This window comes from Sander lucioperca, chromosome 21, assembly GCF_008315115.2.
Source record: "Sander lucioperca isolate FBNREF2018 chromosome 21, SLUC_FBN_1.2, whole genome shotgun sequence".
Classification (NCBI taxonomy): domain Eukaryota; kingdom Metazoa; phylum Chordata; class Actinopteri; order Perciformes; family Percidae; genus Sander; species Sander lucioperca.
In genome coordinates, this window is record NC_050193.1 from 20,048,037 (window position 1) to 20,063,054 (window position 15,018).

At 40.3% G+C, this 15,018-nt stretch overlaps 2 protein-coding genes and 1 long non-coding RNA gene across 5 annotated transcripts in view; 2 read left to right on the forward strand and 1 right to left on the reverse strand.

The window, feature by feature from the left end:
- Window positions 1-2,178: 2,178 nt before the first annotated feature.
- LOC116060868 (chymotrypsin-like protease CTRL-1) lies at window positions 2,179-11,821 on the forward strand. 2 transcript variants are annotated; one of them, XM_035996558.1, is made up of 6 exons: window positions 2,179-2,399; window positions 5,289-5,315; window positions 6,293-6,455; window positions 7,451-7,716; window positions 8,648-8,787; window positions 11,229-11,821. In XM_035996558.1, exons 1-6 carry the CDS (start codon window positions 2,354-2,356, stop codon window positions 11,475-11,477), a joined length of 891 nt encoding a protein of 296 aa, XP_035852451.1. In that variant the 5' UTR covers window positions 2,179-2,353; the 3' UTR covers window positions 11,478-11,821. The 2 variants fall into 2 exon arrangements, with proteins under 2 accessions (XP_035852451.1, XP_031170490.1); XM_031314630.2 differs by having other exon boundaries at window positions 2,182-2,399; window positions 7,445-7,716.
- LOC116060872 lies at window positions 3,367-12,074 on the reverse strand. The gene is made up of 3 exons (XR_004107599.2): window positions 11,995-12,074; window positions 5,011-5,018; window positions 3,367-3,376 (listed from the first exon to the last, which is right to left on the reverse strand). It is a non-coding gene; the product is annotated as an uncharacterized LOC116060872 (long non-coding RNA).
- A 2,756-nt stretch (window positions 12,075-14,830) lies between these two features.
- The window catches only part of jmjd8 (jumonji domain containing 8), a 22,325-nt gene continuing 22,137 nt past the window's right edge, over window positions 14,831-15,018 (forward strand). For both annotated transcript variants that reach the window (XR_004896151.1, XM_031314611.2), the window contains exon 1: window positions 14,831-15,018. This exon is cut by the window's right edge and continues 45 nt beyond it. Coding sequence is in view for 1 of the 2 variants with exons in the window: in XM_031314611.2 (XP_031170471.1) it covers window positions 14,966-15,018 (53 nt within the window). In the remaining variant the exon portion in view is untranslated.

Here is a 15,018-nt window from a genome sequence, read left to right on the forward strand (position 1 = left end):
TATCACATTTAACTATTGACATTATACCCTATATCACATTTAGCTATTGACATTATACCCTATATCACATTTAACTATTGACATACCACTATATCACATTTAACTATTGACATTATACCCTATATCACATTTAACTATTGACATTATACCCCATATCACATTTAACTATTGACATACCACTATATCACATTTAACTATTGACATTATACCCTATATCACATTTAACTATTGACATTATACCCTATATCACATTTAGCTATTGACATTATACCGCTATATCACATTTAACTATTGACATTATACCCTATATCACATTTAACTATTGACATTATACCCTATATCACATTTAGCTATTGACATTATACCGCTATATCACATTTAACTATTGACATTATACCGCTATATCACATTTAACTATTGACATTATACCCTATATCACATTTAACTATTGACATTATACCCTATATCACATTTAACTATTGACATTATACCACTATATCACATTTAACTATTGACATTATACCCTATATCACATTTAACTATTGACATTATACCGCTATATCACATTTAACTATTGACATTATACCGCTATATCACATTTAACTATTGACATTATACCCTATATCACATTTAGCTATTGACATTATACCCCTATATCACATTTAACTATTGACATTATACCGCTATATCACATTTAACTATTGACATTATACCGCTATATCACATTTAACCAACGTGACATGTCAACGTCCTGGACAACTTTTCTCCACGCAGCAGCCTTTCCATTTATATCTGTACAAGAGCGGTCAGAGAGAATCGTACATTCAGTCACTTATCAGTCCTTCTAGTCTCTCTGCCATTTTTGTGAGTTGCTTCCGAAGCTTTTCAACGGTGTAGTACGACGTCCGCTGGAGGCGTATTGCGTATTACGGAGCTGATTTCAACTGCCAGTGTGAAGGCGGCGTTAGACTCAGAGATCAGGGTTAGGGGTTAGGGTCAGACTCAGAGTCTGTTAACCCTCCTTCCTGAAGGGCAGGTATTTCTAGTCCCACGAGCTCACGTCAGCCCAGAGGCGCTTCAGGCTTTTACAGGTTAAGTGTTTACGTTTCAGGCCATGTCCACACGTACCAAAACAATCTTTTTTTACCCGTCTTCCCTGGATTCGTTTCAAGAATAGTTGCGTCCAAACGGATCCATTTGTAAATGACTCAACGCGCTACTTCATATTCCAGGCCTATAGGCGGCGCTGTTTTTGCTACAGAAATTCACCAAAACACGGAGAAGAAAAGCATCATCACTTCCCCTTCCCATCATAACATGACTAGACTATAACGTTCTCTTAATACATCCATGAACTAGCTATAATAACTTTCACCACAGCTCATTTTATAAAGGCTGCCGCAAGAAAACGGGTCTTTGTTTACATTGTATAATGTGCTGTTGGATTGCTTTTTATTTTGCAATTCTGTCTGCCATCGGACATGATTGCAGCGCGCTAGCTAGCAGAGCTAACATTAGCACGCTAACGTTAAGTAGTCGGCAGTCAAACAAACATCAATGAGCCAATGTCTTTTTGATAATCTACACGTTTTCTTGCGGTAGCCTTTCTACAATAAGCCGTGGTAAACGTCACTATAATCTGTTCAAGGAGTTGATAAGCAGACAGATTAGCTAGCTAGCTTCCACTTTATAAACAGCTAACCATAGCAGCTAATGTTAACGTTACGTCACTGCTGTAGCGGTCGGTCAGCTACTTTAGCGATGTTTAATATTAGCTACATAACGTTATCAATATATCTTGTGTAGAATCCAGGACCGGCAGAGCAGAAGGAAGTGTCTGGGAGCAGAGACAAACTATTTAGCTAGATGAAGTGAGCTGGTTTGACCGTTGAGATGGGATATGCTCGCTAGCTTCACCGCAGCGAGTGAAGTCGCGTGTGGCCGTGCACTAGAGGTCGAGGGGTGTGGCGATGACATCATCGATATGGACGTATTCGTATTCGCCATCCAAACAAAGCCAAAAGAGAGCTGTTTTCAAATTTTTCCACCCTGGGACCCGGTTTCAAAAAAGTGCGTTTTCAGGCAGTGCGTTTACTGGATCCATGTGGACGACGGGCCCAAACAATGCAAAACATGTGCGTTTGTCTCCGTGTGGATGGCCCCAGAGTCACTTCAGCAGCAGCTCTGAGGGCTGCAGGCTAGGATTATAAAGAAGGGCGTGTGTGGTATGTGAGGTGTTGCCTGAAACCGGGCATGACAGCAGCACAATGCACCTGACCGGAGTCTCTGAGAGTCATACCCCCTCAGCTTGATAAACACCTGCTTTGATTACAGGACACAGTCACATCACGTCATGGAGGGGAAGCTGCTGCTCGTGCTCCTGGTTCTAACAGCTGCAGGTCAGTGTCTCCGTCCGCTTATTAATCTGGACTTATAATCAGAAGAAAACCTAAACACAATGTTTTAATTCTCTGTTTTTCAGGCAAAAACACTATTTTTCAATTTAGAAGTGTTTTTGTTTGTTTTTAAATACTTTTGGTACTTTAAGTACATTTTGATGCTGATATACTTGTGTTTTGAGTATTTTTACACTCAAGTAGGCTATTACTTTTCTTTACTTAGGGCGAGACTAATCAAATGCCTCATTTTCATATGTAAACACATTTCAGAAATAGATCCTTGTGTGTGTGTGTGTGTGTGTGTGAGTGTGTGTGTGTGAAAAAAAAGAAAACACTGAATGTAGTTAAACAAAAACTATTTACATTGCCGTCCACCTTTACTACTCTCTCTCTCTCTCTCTCTCTCTCTCTCTCTCTCTCTCTCTCTCTGTCTCTCTCTCTCTCTTTCTCTGTCTCTCTCTCTCTCCCTCTCTCTCTCTCTTCTATTTTTTATTAAAAAAAAGATTGTCTCAATGTCAGTAATTACAGGGTTAGTGTCACACAGACAGTTTACTGAAGCTTTTTCTGTTTTTAAAGATATCATTTACTGCCTAATTTAAACATTTCATTCACAGAAACATGTAGGAAATGGATATTAGTTTGTTTTTTTGTTGACAGTATTTTCTGATTTATGGAGTGATAAAAGAGACCTTTTACTCTAATATGTTAACAAAATGAAACAAGATGTTCTTGACTTGGCTCAGTGTCCCATCGTGTTGTCAGAGTGACGATCGTTGTTTCTACAGCTGATCTGATAGATACTAAAAACAAAAAACCAGACGAGCCAGTTTGACTCTCTGTTGGGACAGTTCAGGCTGACTCTGATCTGATTGGAGAGTTTCAGGGTCCGTTTTGTGTAGTTCATGGAGTTTTCAAACAACAAAACCACTTTACCAAGCAGTACCCTGCTACACCATGAACTACTACAACTACTATTTCTAGTCACTGATCCATTATCTTTGTGACTATTATTGCCACTGGTCATCACACCCCCAATGAGTGTGAGAACCTGTTGACCAAGAGCCTGGGTCTGTCCAGGTTTCTTCTTCCTCGTCACTGTCACACAAAATGCTCTTTGGGGGAATTACTGGAATTGTTGGGTCTTTGTAAATTATAGAGAGTGGTCTAGACCTACTCTATCTGTAAAGTGTCCTGAGATAACTCTTGTTATGATTTGATACTATAAATAAAATTGAATTGAATAAGAAATGAATAAACATAAAAAAGATTGTAAACAAACTAAATGAACATTTGTCACAATCAGTTATTAAGAGTAATTAAGTAAAAGGGGGACATAGATTTACTCAAGTACTCTTTACTTATGTACAAATCTGTTTCTATTTCAAATACTTTACTAATTAACATTTTACACAAATAATAAAAAGTAAAAGATGCACTTATATACTATAACTATCTTGTATGTTTATATATATATATATATATATATAAACATACAAGATAGTTAACATTAGCTTAAAATTACATCTAACACTCACAGTTTTACTGTTGATGCTTTAAGTACGTTTTGCTAAAAGATACGCAAAATAATAATGTCACTTACCTTTTACGTGACCTTTTCAATGCAGGACTTTAACTTGTAAAGGAGTATTTTGATACTGCAGTTTTGCTACGTTTACTCAAGTAAAGGCTCTTCTACCACTGATATGTAGTGGAGTAAAAGGAAGCATACAGTTGCAAAACATGGAGAAGTAAATAGTTAGTTTCCATCAATGAAAAAGTTGCTCTAGTGATTAAAAAAGGTCTACTTATAGAGAATCTTTGCTGGTTTCTAAAGGTAGGGTGGATGCTAAAGTGGCAGAATGTTAAATGGAGTTTGGTGTGAAGCCAAATGTCTTTTTATATATGTAAAGGAAATGATAATAGTTTTTTGGGGGAGGGTTGCACCGGTGAGTTTTGATTATTTGGGGTGTTGTAATCCCCCCCCCATCCCCCATGTACATTACGCCTATGGTCACATTACAACACTGAACATTTCCATGGTAACAGCAAGCTCCAGAGTTGCGCTCTTATGTCTAGGTTTGAGGGTAGCATAGGCATCAATTTCGGGGGGGATGCAGGGCATTTGTCCCCCGCAATATTGAGAAGAAAAAAAAGATATGAAGACAACCCACTCCCCAAAAGCAGTATAAATAACCGTTCAGGGGGCTCAAAACATGTACGGAAAAACAAGAACTGTGTGTACTAAAGAACACACAACATCAGGGGTTAAAGAAACACAACAGGAAGTGAAAACTAAAGAGATTTATGTAGATTTAAACTTTGGAGCGTCTGGCTTTTACATGGTCTCATTCTCTAACAGATTTGTTGTTGATGTACAGGATTCCTAAAAAACATCCCAGAACACATGTGATGTTTTGAATATACAGGACAACAATACAGGAGAATAATTATTTCCTTTACATAAAGACATTTCAACCGTAAATTGTTGCATATTAAAATTCACCAGAAAGTATTTGACGCACATTTTTTATTTATTCTATGGGGTTATTATGTCGCCCCCCCCAAAAAAAAAAAAAGTTGAAACAAAACCTACGCCCTTGGTAGATAGTACACGTAGTACTTCTTCATGACGTCATTGCTCTCTTTGTCTTTTCTGTCTTGAGATGGTAACCTTGTTTGACTTTGACCTCAAACCACAAATCCCAGCCTCACCCAACAAGAGGACACTATGCACACTGTAGTTCATCACAAACATCACAACCAGTTGGTTATGTTTCTTAAAAGAATTTCTTGGAAATATAGACATTGGTTCTGAGTATGGTGGGTACACAATGAATCATAGCTTTCGATAGGAGGAACTAAACGTTTGGTTCCTTGTCTCTCCTACAGGAAGCAACGCACAGAACACGTCAGATGGTGAGTCATGTTTTCAAGTCTCTTGTGCAGAGATGACACACTCTTTACACACAACACACACAATAGTAAAGGTTTCAAAACAGCAACTCTCAACATGAATCCAGTCCAGGTTTGAAGAGTCATAATATATAATCTAATAAAATAATAATCTATGATAGTCTACAGCAGCTTTCAGCCACACTTCTGCTAATTTTTACATTCTTATTGGTGTACGGATTAAATCAAACAAGAATGTTTGGCAGTTACATTTTCAACAATGAACAGAGTTTCCCCCTGCCTCTAGTCTTTATGCTAAGCTAATCAAAGCTAATCCCCTTCTGGCTCTTGGCCAGGATGGATTTTTTGAAGTGTATGAATTGGTTGTATGAGGTACTTATCAGTCAGTAGATGACGGTTGACACGCCCCCAGTTTGAAGAAGTAGGCAGGAGTCCTCGACATGGTAACCTCTCTCTTTAAAGTCACCAGAGTCCTTTGACAAAAACAGTGATTTTACCTCGCAGAACACGGGAGCTGCTACTCTACTGCTGCCTCCATCGCTCAGTTTCTTTGTTTTATTGTGTGATGTTGGTGTTTTAAATGGTTAGTCCAGATTCACCAAAGTCTCACAATAACAAACTAACTAACTGATGGAGGCAGCGGTAGAGCAGCAACTCCCGATGTTCTGCCAGGTAAAATCACTGTTTTTGTCAAAGGAGTCTGGTGGCTTTGAAGAGAGCAGAGATAACGGCTTCAGTTCCCCGTCGTAAAGGCAGCATACAACTACACTTTAACTTTAAAACATCCAAACTATCCTTTTAACATTGATATCCATCTGAACAGTTCAGTCACAGCAAAAAAAAATTTTTTTTCGCAAAATGTTTAACTTTTGACATGATTTGTTGCCACCTCGTTCAAACTATTCTCTAAAACCTCTGAATAAGACATCATTATTGGTCTCCCTCCTGCACACTAAGAGTTTCTGACTGTTTCCCTGCAGTTTGTGGCATTGCACCGCTCAACACCAGGATCGTAGGAGGCGTAAATGCTCTACGAGGGTCGTGGCCCTGGCAGGTCAGTCTACACGACAGCAACGGACATTTCTGTGGAGGCTCCCTGATCAACAGCCAGTGGGTCCTGTGTGCTGCTCACTGCTTCTCCAGGTGAGCTCTGATCCTGATACATTTTACTGCATTATACACACTTTTACTTCAGTAAGGTTTTAAATGCTTTAAAAAGACTTTTACTTGTAGTGGAGCCCCTTATAGTGCGTTCCATTTACCTCGAACTCGGAAGCCGGCGCTGTGTTACATGTAAACAAGTTGGAGGGGGTGTGAAATGCGCTATCTTTAGAATAAAGGATCTTTGGACGCGTCTCTGCTGTAGCCGCCATTTTGGGACGGACATCTGACCCGTTCTGATCATACAGCTCAACGTTGACCGCCCGCTTTTTTAATGGTTCTGGTTCTGGAAGTGATTTTCCCCGTTTAATATCTCCGTTGGCGTTTCATTAAATGCTTATCTAAAGAGTTTTAACCCTGGAACCGATCCAACCAGCTACCAGATGAATCCTGACCATAACACATTTAATTTGGTACAAAAAACATTTTGAAAACGGCAAAAACAAGTCAAAAGGTACAAGACTGAACAGAAACTATGCTAGACTTCAATGGTAGCAGCTCGCTGTAGCTGTTCACAGGTGCAGTGACCATTTCCATGGTAACAGTAAGACTGGAAGGATTGTGGGTAGTGTCGCATTTCTCCATGACAGAAAATAAAACATGTTTTTCTTAAAACTAATTGATATTAAACGGACTTCTAGCTTTTAAAGGAGCAGAAGACTTTCATTTCACAATCTCACAGCTCGTAATCAGTCTACCTCGGATGGTTTAGACATTATGGGATGGTTTAGACATTATGGCTGATAATCTAAATCCTTATGGAGAAAATTAACGGGATTCTTACTCTACTGAACCACACTGTTGAGCTCTATAAAAACTCATAAAAGGTGTTACACTATACACACTATATGTACAATATTTTACCATTAGGATCTATCTATATCGATAGATATAGATAGATATAGATATATATCTATGCCTCCTCCACCTCTGTATGAATCATGTTGTCCTGTTTCTGTTCTGTTTCTCAGCACCAGCACGTCAGGTTTAACCGTTTATCTCGGACGTGACAACCAACAACTCCTAAATCCTAACGAGGTGTCCCGGTCGCTGTCTCAGATCATCATAAATCCAAACTATGACCCTAACACAAACAACAATGATGTCTCCTTGTTGCGTCTGTCCTCTCCTGTTAACTTCACCAACTACATCAGTCCGGTGTGTCTGGCGGCAGCTGGCAGCACGTACCCGGACGGGACGACCTGCTGGGTCACCGGATGGGGAACCATCTCAAGTAGCGGCAGTGAGTTTATTTTTTAATGTATTACTAATAGTGAATGCTCGTATGGATTCATTCAGTTTGTAGTTTGTTTGTTGAAGAAAACATGCAGAGGTTGAAGAAGCACTCAGCTTCTCCCCAGCATTGGACTCTTGTTGTTCTCTCCACCCAGTGTTGCCAATTAAAGTAGCTAGCACTAGCTTCAAAAGTCACTTAAAGTAGCTAGATGACGTCATACGCCCTCTTATATAGTTAAATAGTTTACTGAAATGAGTAAGCGCTGAATAATCTGTCTTCATTTTTCCCTCGACAACAGTCAATTTAAAAGATTTTCAGGAGTTTTCCAGAGGTGGTGAGTCGAGCTGGACGCCGCTGATTTGCATAAAGTAACCTGGATTTAACTTTATGCAAATGAGGAGCGGGCAACCAAATGCCCCTCTTGTCCAAATTCCCCGCGACGATCCCAGAATGCATTGCCCGGCTGCTAACATAGACAATGAATGGGACGCGGGGAAATGACTCTTGTCAATGGACACGTACCTTAGCGCTCGCGGCTCTGCCGCATGGCTTGCTAGCTAGCTGAATGATGAGGACATGCAGGCAGCGCTGCCTGGAAGGCGACATTGGGGGCTTAAAACACCAAAAGTACAAGATGCAGTGGTGGAATGTAACTACAGTTGCTCAAGTACTTTACATAAGTATTTCCATATTGTGCTTCTTTATACTTCTACTCCACTATATTTTGGTGGATAAATTTAGGTGTAAAGACTGCTAAAGTTGGTATGCGCAAGTTTTTGTACTATAACACAAACCCATTCATGAGAATGCATTGCTATGTTCATGGTGATGAAGGAACATGTCAGCCAGTGCAACACTGTGGCTCACTGGTTTGTTTTTTATGATAAATCAGGCTGTGACACAACTCAACATTAATATCTCTTTTCTTCATCTTCAGTTTCTCTTCCGTTCCCTCAGACGCTGCAGGAGGTCAGCGTTCCCCTTGTGTCCAACACGCAGTGTAACGCTGCTTACGGATCAATCACAAGCAACATGATCTGTGCCGGTCTACCCGCGGGAGGGAAGGACTCCTGCCAGGTGAGTCTGTCTGCAGAACTCTGCTCCAACACCTGATGACAAACACGTTTAAAACGACACGGATCAAAAGAGCTGTTCCTGAAATGGTGTCATGACTTTTTACTGCACTACATTTATCTGACAGCTTAAAGCTTTAGTGTGTAACTTTTTGACATTAATCCGTTACATTCAAGCCGTTAACAGATGAGCTGCTACAAAGCTAATTAAGACCATCAGCTCCACACAACTCTCTCTGGATTTCTCAGTATGACGATGTTCAGAAGATTGTTGCATCCGGCGAGTTTTGTGCCCAGAAACTCAAGTGAAGATAATGACCTCTTCTGAAGAGTCCATGTTTTTATAATCCTCCATGTCCTCCTTGGCTACTAGCATTCACAGAGGGTTTGTATCATGTGGACGCACCAACAGTTTTGTTGTCATTGCTTAGAATTCCTCTTATTTTTCCTTTTATGTATTCCGGGAAGGTTCACTGAGAGGAAGCCTCTCTTTTGCAAGAACGCCCTGATCACATTCACACAGTTACACATTCATACCTGGAAGCTGCCCAGTACAACCACAGTCTGATCTGATCACATTCATACTGGAAGCTGCCCAGTACTACCACAGTCTGATCTGATCACATTCAAACTGGAAGCTGCCCAGTACAACCACAGTCTGATCTGACCACATTCATACCTGGAAGCTGCCCAGTACTACCACAGCCTGATCTGACCACATTCATACTGGAAGCTGCCCAGTACAACCACAGTCTGATCTGATCACATTCATACTGGAAGCTGTCCAGTACTACCACAGTCTGATCTGATCACATTCATACTGGAAGCTGCCCAGTACAACCACAGTCTGATCTGATCACATTCATACCTGGAAGCTGCCCAGTACTACCACAGTCTGATCTGATCACATTCATACCTGGAAGCTGCCCAGTACTACCACAGTCTGATCTGATCACATTCATACTGGAAGCTGCCCAGTACTACCACAGTCTGATCTGACCACATTCATACCTGGAAGCTGCCCAGTACTACCACAGTCTGATCTGACCACATTCATACCTGGAAGCTGCCCAGTACTACCACAGTCTGATCACATTCATACTGGAAGCTGCCCAGTACTACCACAGTCTGATCTGATCACATTCATACTGGAAGCTGCCCAGTACTACCACAGTCTGATCACATTCATACTGGAAGCTGTCCAGTACTACCACAGTCTGAACTGCTGCCACTGAGCGGGTTAAGGGCCTTGCTCAAGGGCACCTCAGTGGTGGTAATGAGGGAGGGACAAGCGCTGCTCTTTCACTTTCCCCACCCAGATTTTATCCTGTCGGTCTGGGGATTGAACCTCCCGGTCACAAGCTCGCTTCTCTAACCTTTAGGCCACCACGGCCCCATGGGGGAGACAGAAACTACGCACTATAGCTTTAAGTTACTTCACAGATTCAGATTTTTATAGTCAAGAAGCAGAACCATAAATCAGGACTTAGGTCGAGTGAGTGGGTCAAAAAACAGCGCTTTCAAGCATTTGAGTTCTCTTCCCAGGAAAACGGGTGTTTTTTCCCCTGGAGTGATTTACTCCAAACCCTGATCTTTTTTTCTAAACTTAACTGTCGTCACCGCATGACTCACTTTTTGTCGGCTAAACTCAACTCTGAAAGGATTGCCATCTAGTGGTGCTAAATGTAACTGTAGGGGAAATGTGGGGGTGGGAATAGATAAGGAAGGAGTGCTATAGTTTTTTAAATTTATTTTAGCTTTATTTTATTTTTTTTGACTTTTTTGTTTTCATTTTAGTGTACATCTACACTACTACGTTTTGGTTTGAAAACTAATATCTTTAGCTACGTTTCCTCTTCACATCTGAACACACTACTCCGGTGTTTCCCAGCTCCTAAAACTTTAACATTTGGAAACTCTGCTGCCCCCCGTTTTGGTTTGGTTGCTTTGTAGTCTGGACGGACACAAACGGAGACATTTGATGCACGCCAGTCAATCTTATTGGTGGTCGTTTTTGGTGTCTTAATTTAACTGCCGTCACCGCATGATGCTCACTTTTTGTCAGCAACATTCAACTGTAACAGCCACTAAACTTACCGGAGCTCTGTACCCGGCTCAGAGTCACCTTTTGTCGGCTAAATGTAACTGTAAAAAACGCTGAACTTATCTGTCATGTGACCGGCCGGTGGTCGCTGTATTTTCTAATTATATCATAGAAATTGTTGTGCATAGGTCTTCGTACGATCTCATACAATAAATCATAATAATGTGTTTCAGTAAGTGCAGTAAAAAGTGCAATATTGTATCTAAGATGTAGTGGAGTACAAGTAGAAAGTAGCAGAACATTGAAATACTCAAGTAAAGTACCTCCAAAATGTACAATATTTAAATAAATGTATAGTTGCAGTGTGCTGGTGTTCTAAGCGTCCTGTCTGACCTGTTCAGGGGGACTCTGGCGGCCCGTTGGTGACTAAAAGCGGCTCTACGTGGGTCCAGGTCGGAGTGGTGAGTTTTGGAAAAGACTGTGCTCTGCCCAACTTCCCAGGAGTCTACGCCCGAGTGTCCCAGTACAACTCCTGGATCAAGAACCAGATCAACGGGGCAACATCTGGAACCGCTCATCTGGTTTCCCTCTCAGCTCCTCTGCTGCTGTCCTTCTTCCCTATTCTCTTCTCTCTCTTTGTGCTTTCATAGCAACGTCTAACGGTCGGGATCACTGGATCGCTGCCTTATGAGCCTCTGAGATTCATTATCTTTATAAACAAGAAAACTCAATCATTTATGTAAAAACTTGATGTCTGCTGTTTATTTTCTCTCTTAAGTGATAAATTGTTTTGTCTTTAAAATGACAGAAAGTAGAGAAAAGGTCTAATCTTTCGGATTGTCTCATCTTTTTCTTTCTTCTGCTACAACTTGTTTTGGATTTGGCACAAAGACATGGGATTATATACAACGTTATAACCTCTGTATTACGGGAAGATGTCTTGTTGTGTTTTCGGTTGGGGCTGCAACTAAAGATTATTTTCATCATCAATCAACCTGCACATTATTTTCTTGATTAATCAATACATAATTTTTTTCTATAAAATGTTCATAAAAAATTGGACAAATATATTTTACATTACAGAAGCTGGACCAGAGAATATTTGGATGTTTTGCTGCTAAAATGTGAAATTGTTTAATTGTTGCAGAAATAATCTGCAGTGGAAACTTTTTTAATGAAGTTAAATTAAAGACGTTATTGTGAAAGTGAAACATTTCTGCGTTGTGTTTAAATAATTTAAACTGAACATGATTAAATATACATAATTTTATACAATTTAATTGTTTTATAAAAATTAAATTTTATAATTAAATTAGAATTTTTTATGATCACAAATATTAATAATGACGGTGAATTGCAGTTAGGATGATGAATGTATTTATGGACTTTATACATTGTGAACATTCGGGGCTCAGCCCAAACCCTGCAGGGGTCCGGGGAGATTGTTTCTCCACATTTATGGCAGCGATGTGCTCTATGTGCTCTATGTGCTCTAAGTGCTCTAGTGTGCGCTATGTGCTCTATGTGCTCTATGTGCTCTAAGTGCTCTAGTGTGCGCTATGTGCTCTATGTGCTCTAGTGTGCTCTAGTGTGCGCTATGTGCTCTATGTGCTCTAGTGTGCGCTATGTGCCGCCATTTTTAAATAGTTTAGCCAGTAGTAGTTTTTAGAAACTAAATGTGTCTTCTGGTGAACAGCCACATGCTGAGAATCAGAAACACACCTTCCACGTTCTGTGTGTGTGTCGTGTTAGGTCACAGTAGCTTCCTGCGGCGTCGCTATGATGACCAGCCACGCTCGCCTCACGCATGAGGTGGTACTAATGGTTGGTTCATGCCACCTGGGAATATCAGGGACCGCCCCCGTGATTACGTTGTTTTTCCGACTGCCAGCGTGACGGGAGGAACATGTGCAATAACTAGGGCTGCATGATGGGAGGAACATGTGCAATAACTAGGGCTGCACGACGGGAGGAACGTGTAGGGCTGCACGATGGGAGGAACATGTGCAATAACTAGGGCTGCACGATGGGAGGAACATGTGCAATAACGTTGTTGAATACCTTGATAATGATGTTACCTGCGATAGATAAACAGATATTAAAGCTGTTTTGTGCACCCCCTAAGCTGAATGAATGTAAAATCATCATAACTAAAATACTTTCCTCCGATATAATGATTTTAGTCGGCCTTCTTTGACTTTAAAGTCCCCATATTATGAAACAATCACTTTTTATGGGATTTGGGGTGTTATGTTGTGTCTCTGGTGCTTCCACACACATACAAACTTTGAAAAAAAATCCATCCATGCTGTTTAGAGTGAGATACAGTTTCTGAATATGTCCTGCCTTCAGTCTCTGGGTGAGCTGTTCAAAATCGGCACGGCTTGTGACGTCACAAGCTGAAACGAGCAGGCTAACCGCAACCATTAGCTCATAGCATAGCATGCTAACGCTAATGCTAATGCTAGCATGCTACCTCGTTCTCAATAGCAAAGCACTGCTACAACACACACAAGTTCACTACAAAAGAACTACTTCCATGTGCGCCCTCATTTAGAAGTCTCCCAGCTAATCCTGCCTTGTAACTGACCAAAGTTGTAGAAACAGCCTTTCTTTTACTGTCTATGGAGCTAGCTAGCTGACATGATCTACATCTGAGCTACTGGGCATGTGCAAGTGCAATCAAAGATAGTACAGAAGAAGAAGAAGAAGAAAAGAGGTCTCACTCTGTAGCTAAAACAGAGACCAGCTGAAAAGAGGATCTGCAGCAGTGAGAGAGAGCGGTGCAGTACAACAACAATATGGTGTTTTTAGAAAATTAAACCATGTAAACCTATTCTGGTACAACCTTAAAATACAATTATGAGCCTGAAAATGAGCATAATATGCCTGCTTTAATTGTTTTTGAGTTATTTATTTATCTGGTCTAACTTTTCCCACGTTTTAGACACAGATACTGTAATAATAATGGTACAAAACCATGTTAAACTACTTATTTGTTTTTTAAATTGAAAACCCTATTCTTGAGGTATGGACCCTAGATCCTTTAGGCCTACTGCAGTAAAAGTACTAATACCACACTGTGAAAATACTCTGTTACAGTAAAAGTCCTGCATTGAAAATGTTACTTAAAGGTTAACTTCAGTGTTTTTTTAACCTAGACACTATTTCCTCAAAGTGATTGTAATTGGTCCAGTATTAACCGTGAACGCTGCAGTCAGCAGCAGAGAAACAAGCTGCAATGTAACGTTAATGGACAATTGCCCACCTTTAATTTACGTCCACTAAAAGTTCTGTTGTTGCTGCTTACAGACTCATATTATTATTCTAAGTGTCTGACAACATTATGGGATGGATCCCTACAGAGATAGACCTTTTAGTTAAAGAGTAAGATCCTTTTAGTTTAACATGAAACAGCCCCGAAATCACTATCACCAAACCCACCAGACTCCATGTAAATAATCAGGACTTTTATCATCATAAACACACTTCATTCAAAGTGGACAGAAACTAAATCAAACTATCAAAAGCCGTCTTGGTTCATCTTTCCACTGTTCCAACAATCACCACTCTGGTATGGTTGAAATAAACCCTTAATTCACCCATTTACATGTGGAAATATGTTGGCTCTATACACGCTAAAAGTCCTGATTATTTACATGGAGTCTGGTGGAGATATGCTGGCTCTATACACGCTAAAAGTCCTGATTATTTACATGGAGTCTGGTGGAAATATGCTGGCTCTATACACACTAAAAGTACTTACGTAAGGATCTTACTCTTTAACTAAAAGGTCTATCTCTGTAGGGATCCATCCCATAATGTTGTCAGACACTTAGAATAATAATCTGAGCCTGTCAGCGTGTGTCACTTAGACACTAAAAAAGTGTAACATATAAAAAATAGGGTACATATTGAAAAAAAAACAACTAAAATTACCCTTAAATTGTATACCCTTTTATTGATCCCATTTCCCATTGACCATGAACGCAGCACACGGTCATTTCAATGTGGTGGTTTCTGATTGGCTCTCCGGTAGGAAGCGAGAAGACAGTTCATTCTCAGGGATAATGCGACATATTCTCTGTATGTTCTTATACATTTAGTTAGATTTGAGTTTTCGGTGATAGAGTTTTGAATGGACTATAATTCGGCTGTGTTAACTACATGTGCACGGCTTCTTCTGCTATG

What these genes read in the sequence shown, in the direction of transcription:
- LOC116060868 (XM_031314630.2), top strand. Translation starts at nt 2,354, where the DNA reads ATGGAGGGGAAGCTGCTGCTCGTGCTCCTGGTTCTAACAGCTGCAG. An exon ending in AACCATCTCAAGTAGCGGCA is followed by an intron (nt 7,717 to 8,647) that starts GTGAGTTTATTT and finishes CTTCATCTTCAG; the next exon opens with TTTCTCTTCCGTTCCCTCAG. An exon ending in GAGGGAAGGACTCCTGCCAG is followed by an intron (nt 8,788 to 11,228) that starts GTGAGTCTGTCT and finishes TGACCTGTTCAG; the next exon opens with GGGGACTCTGGCGGCCCGTT.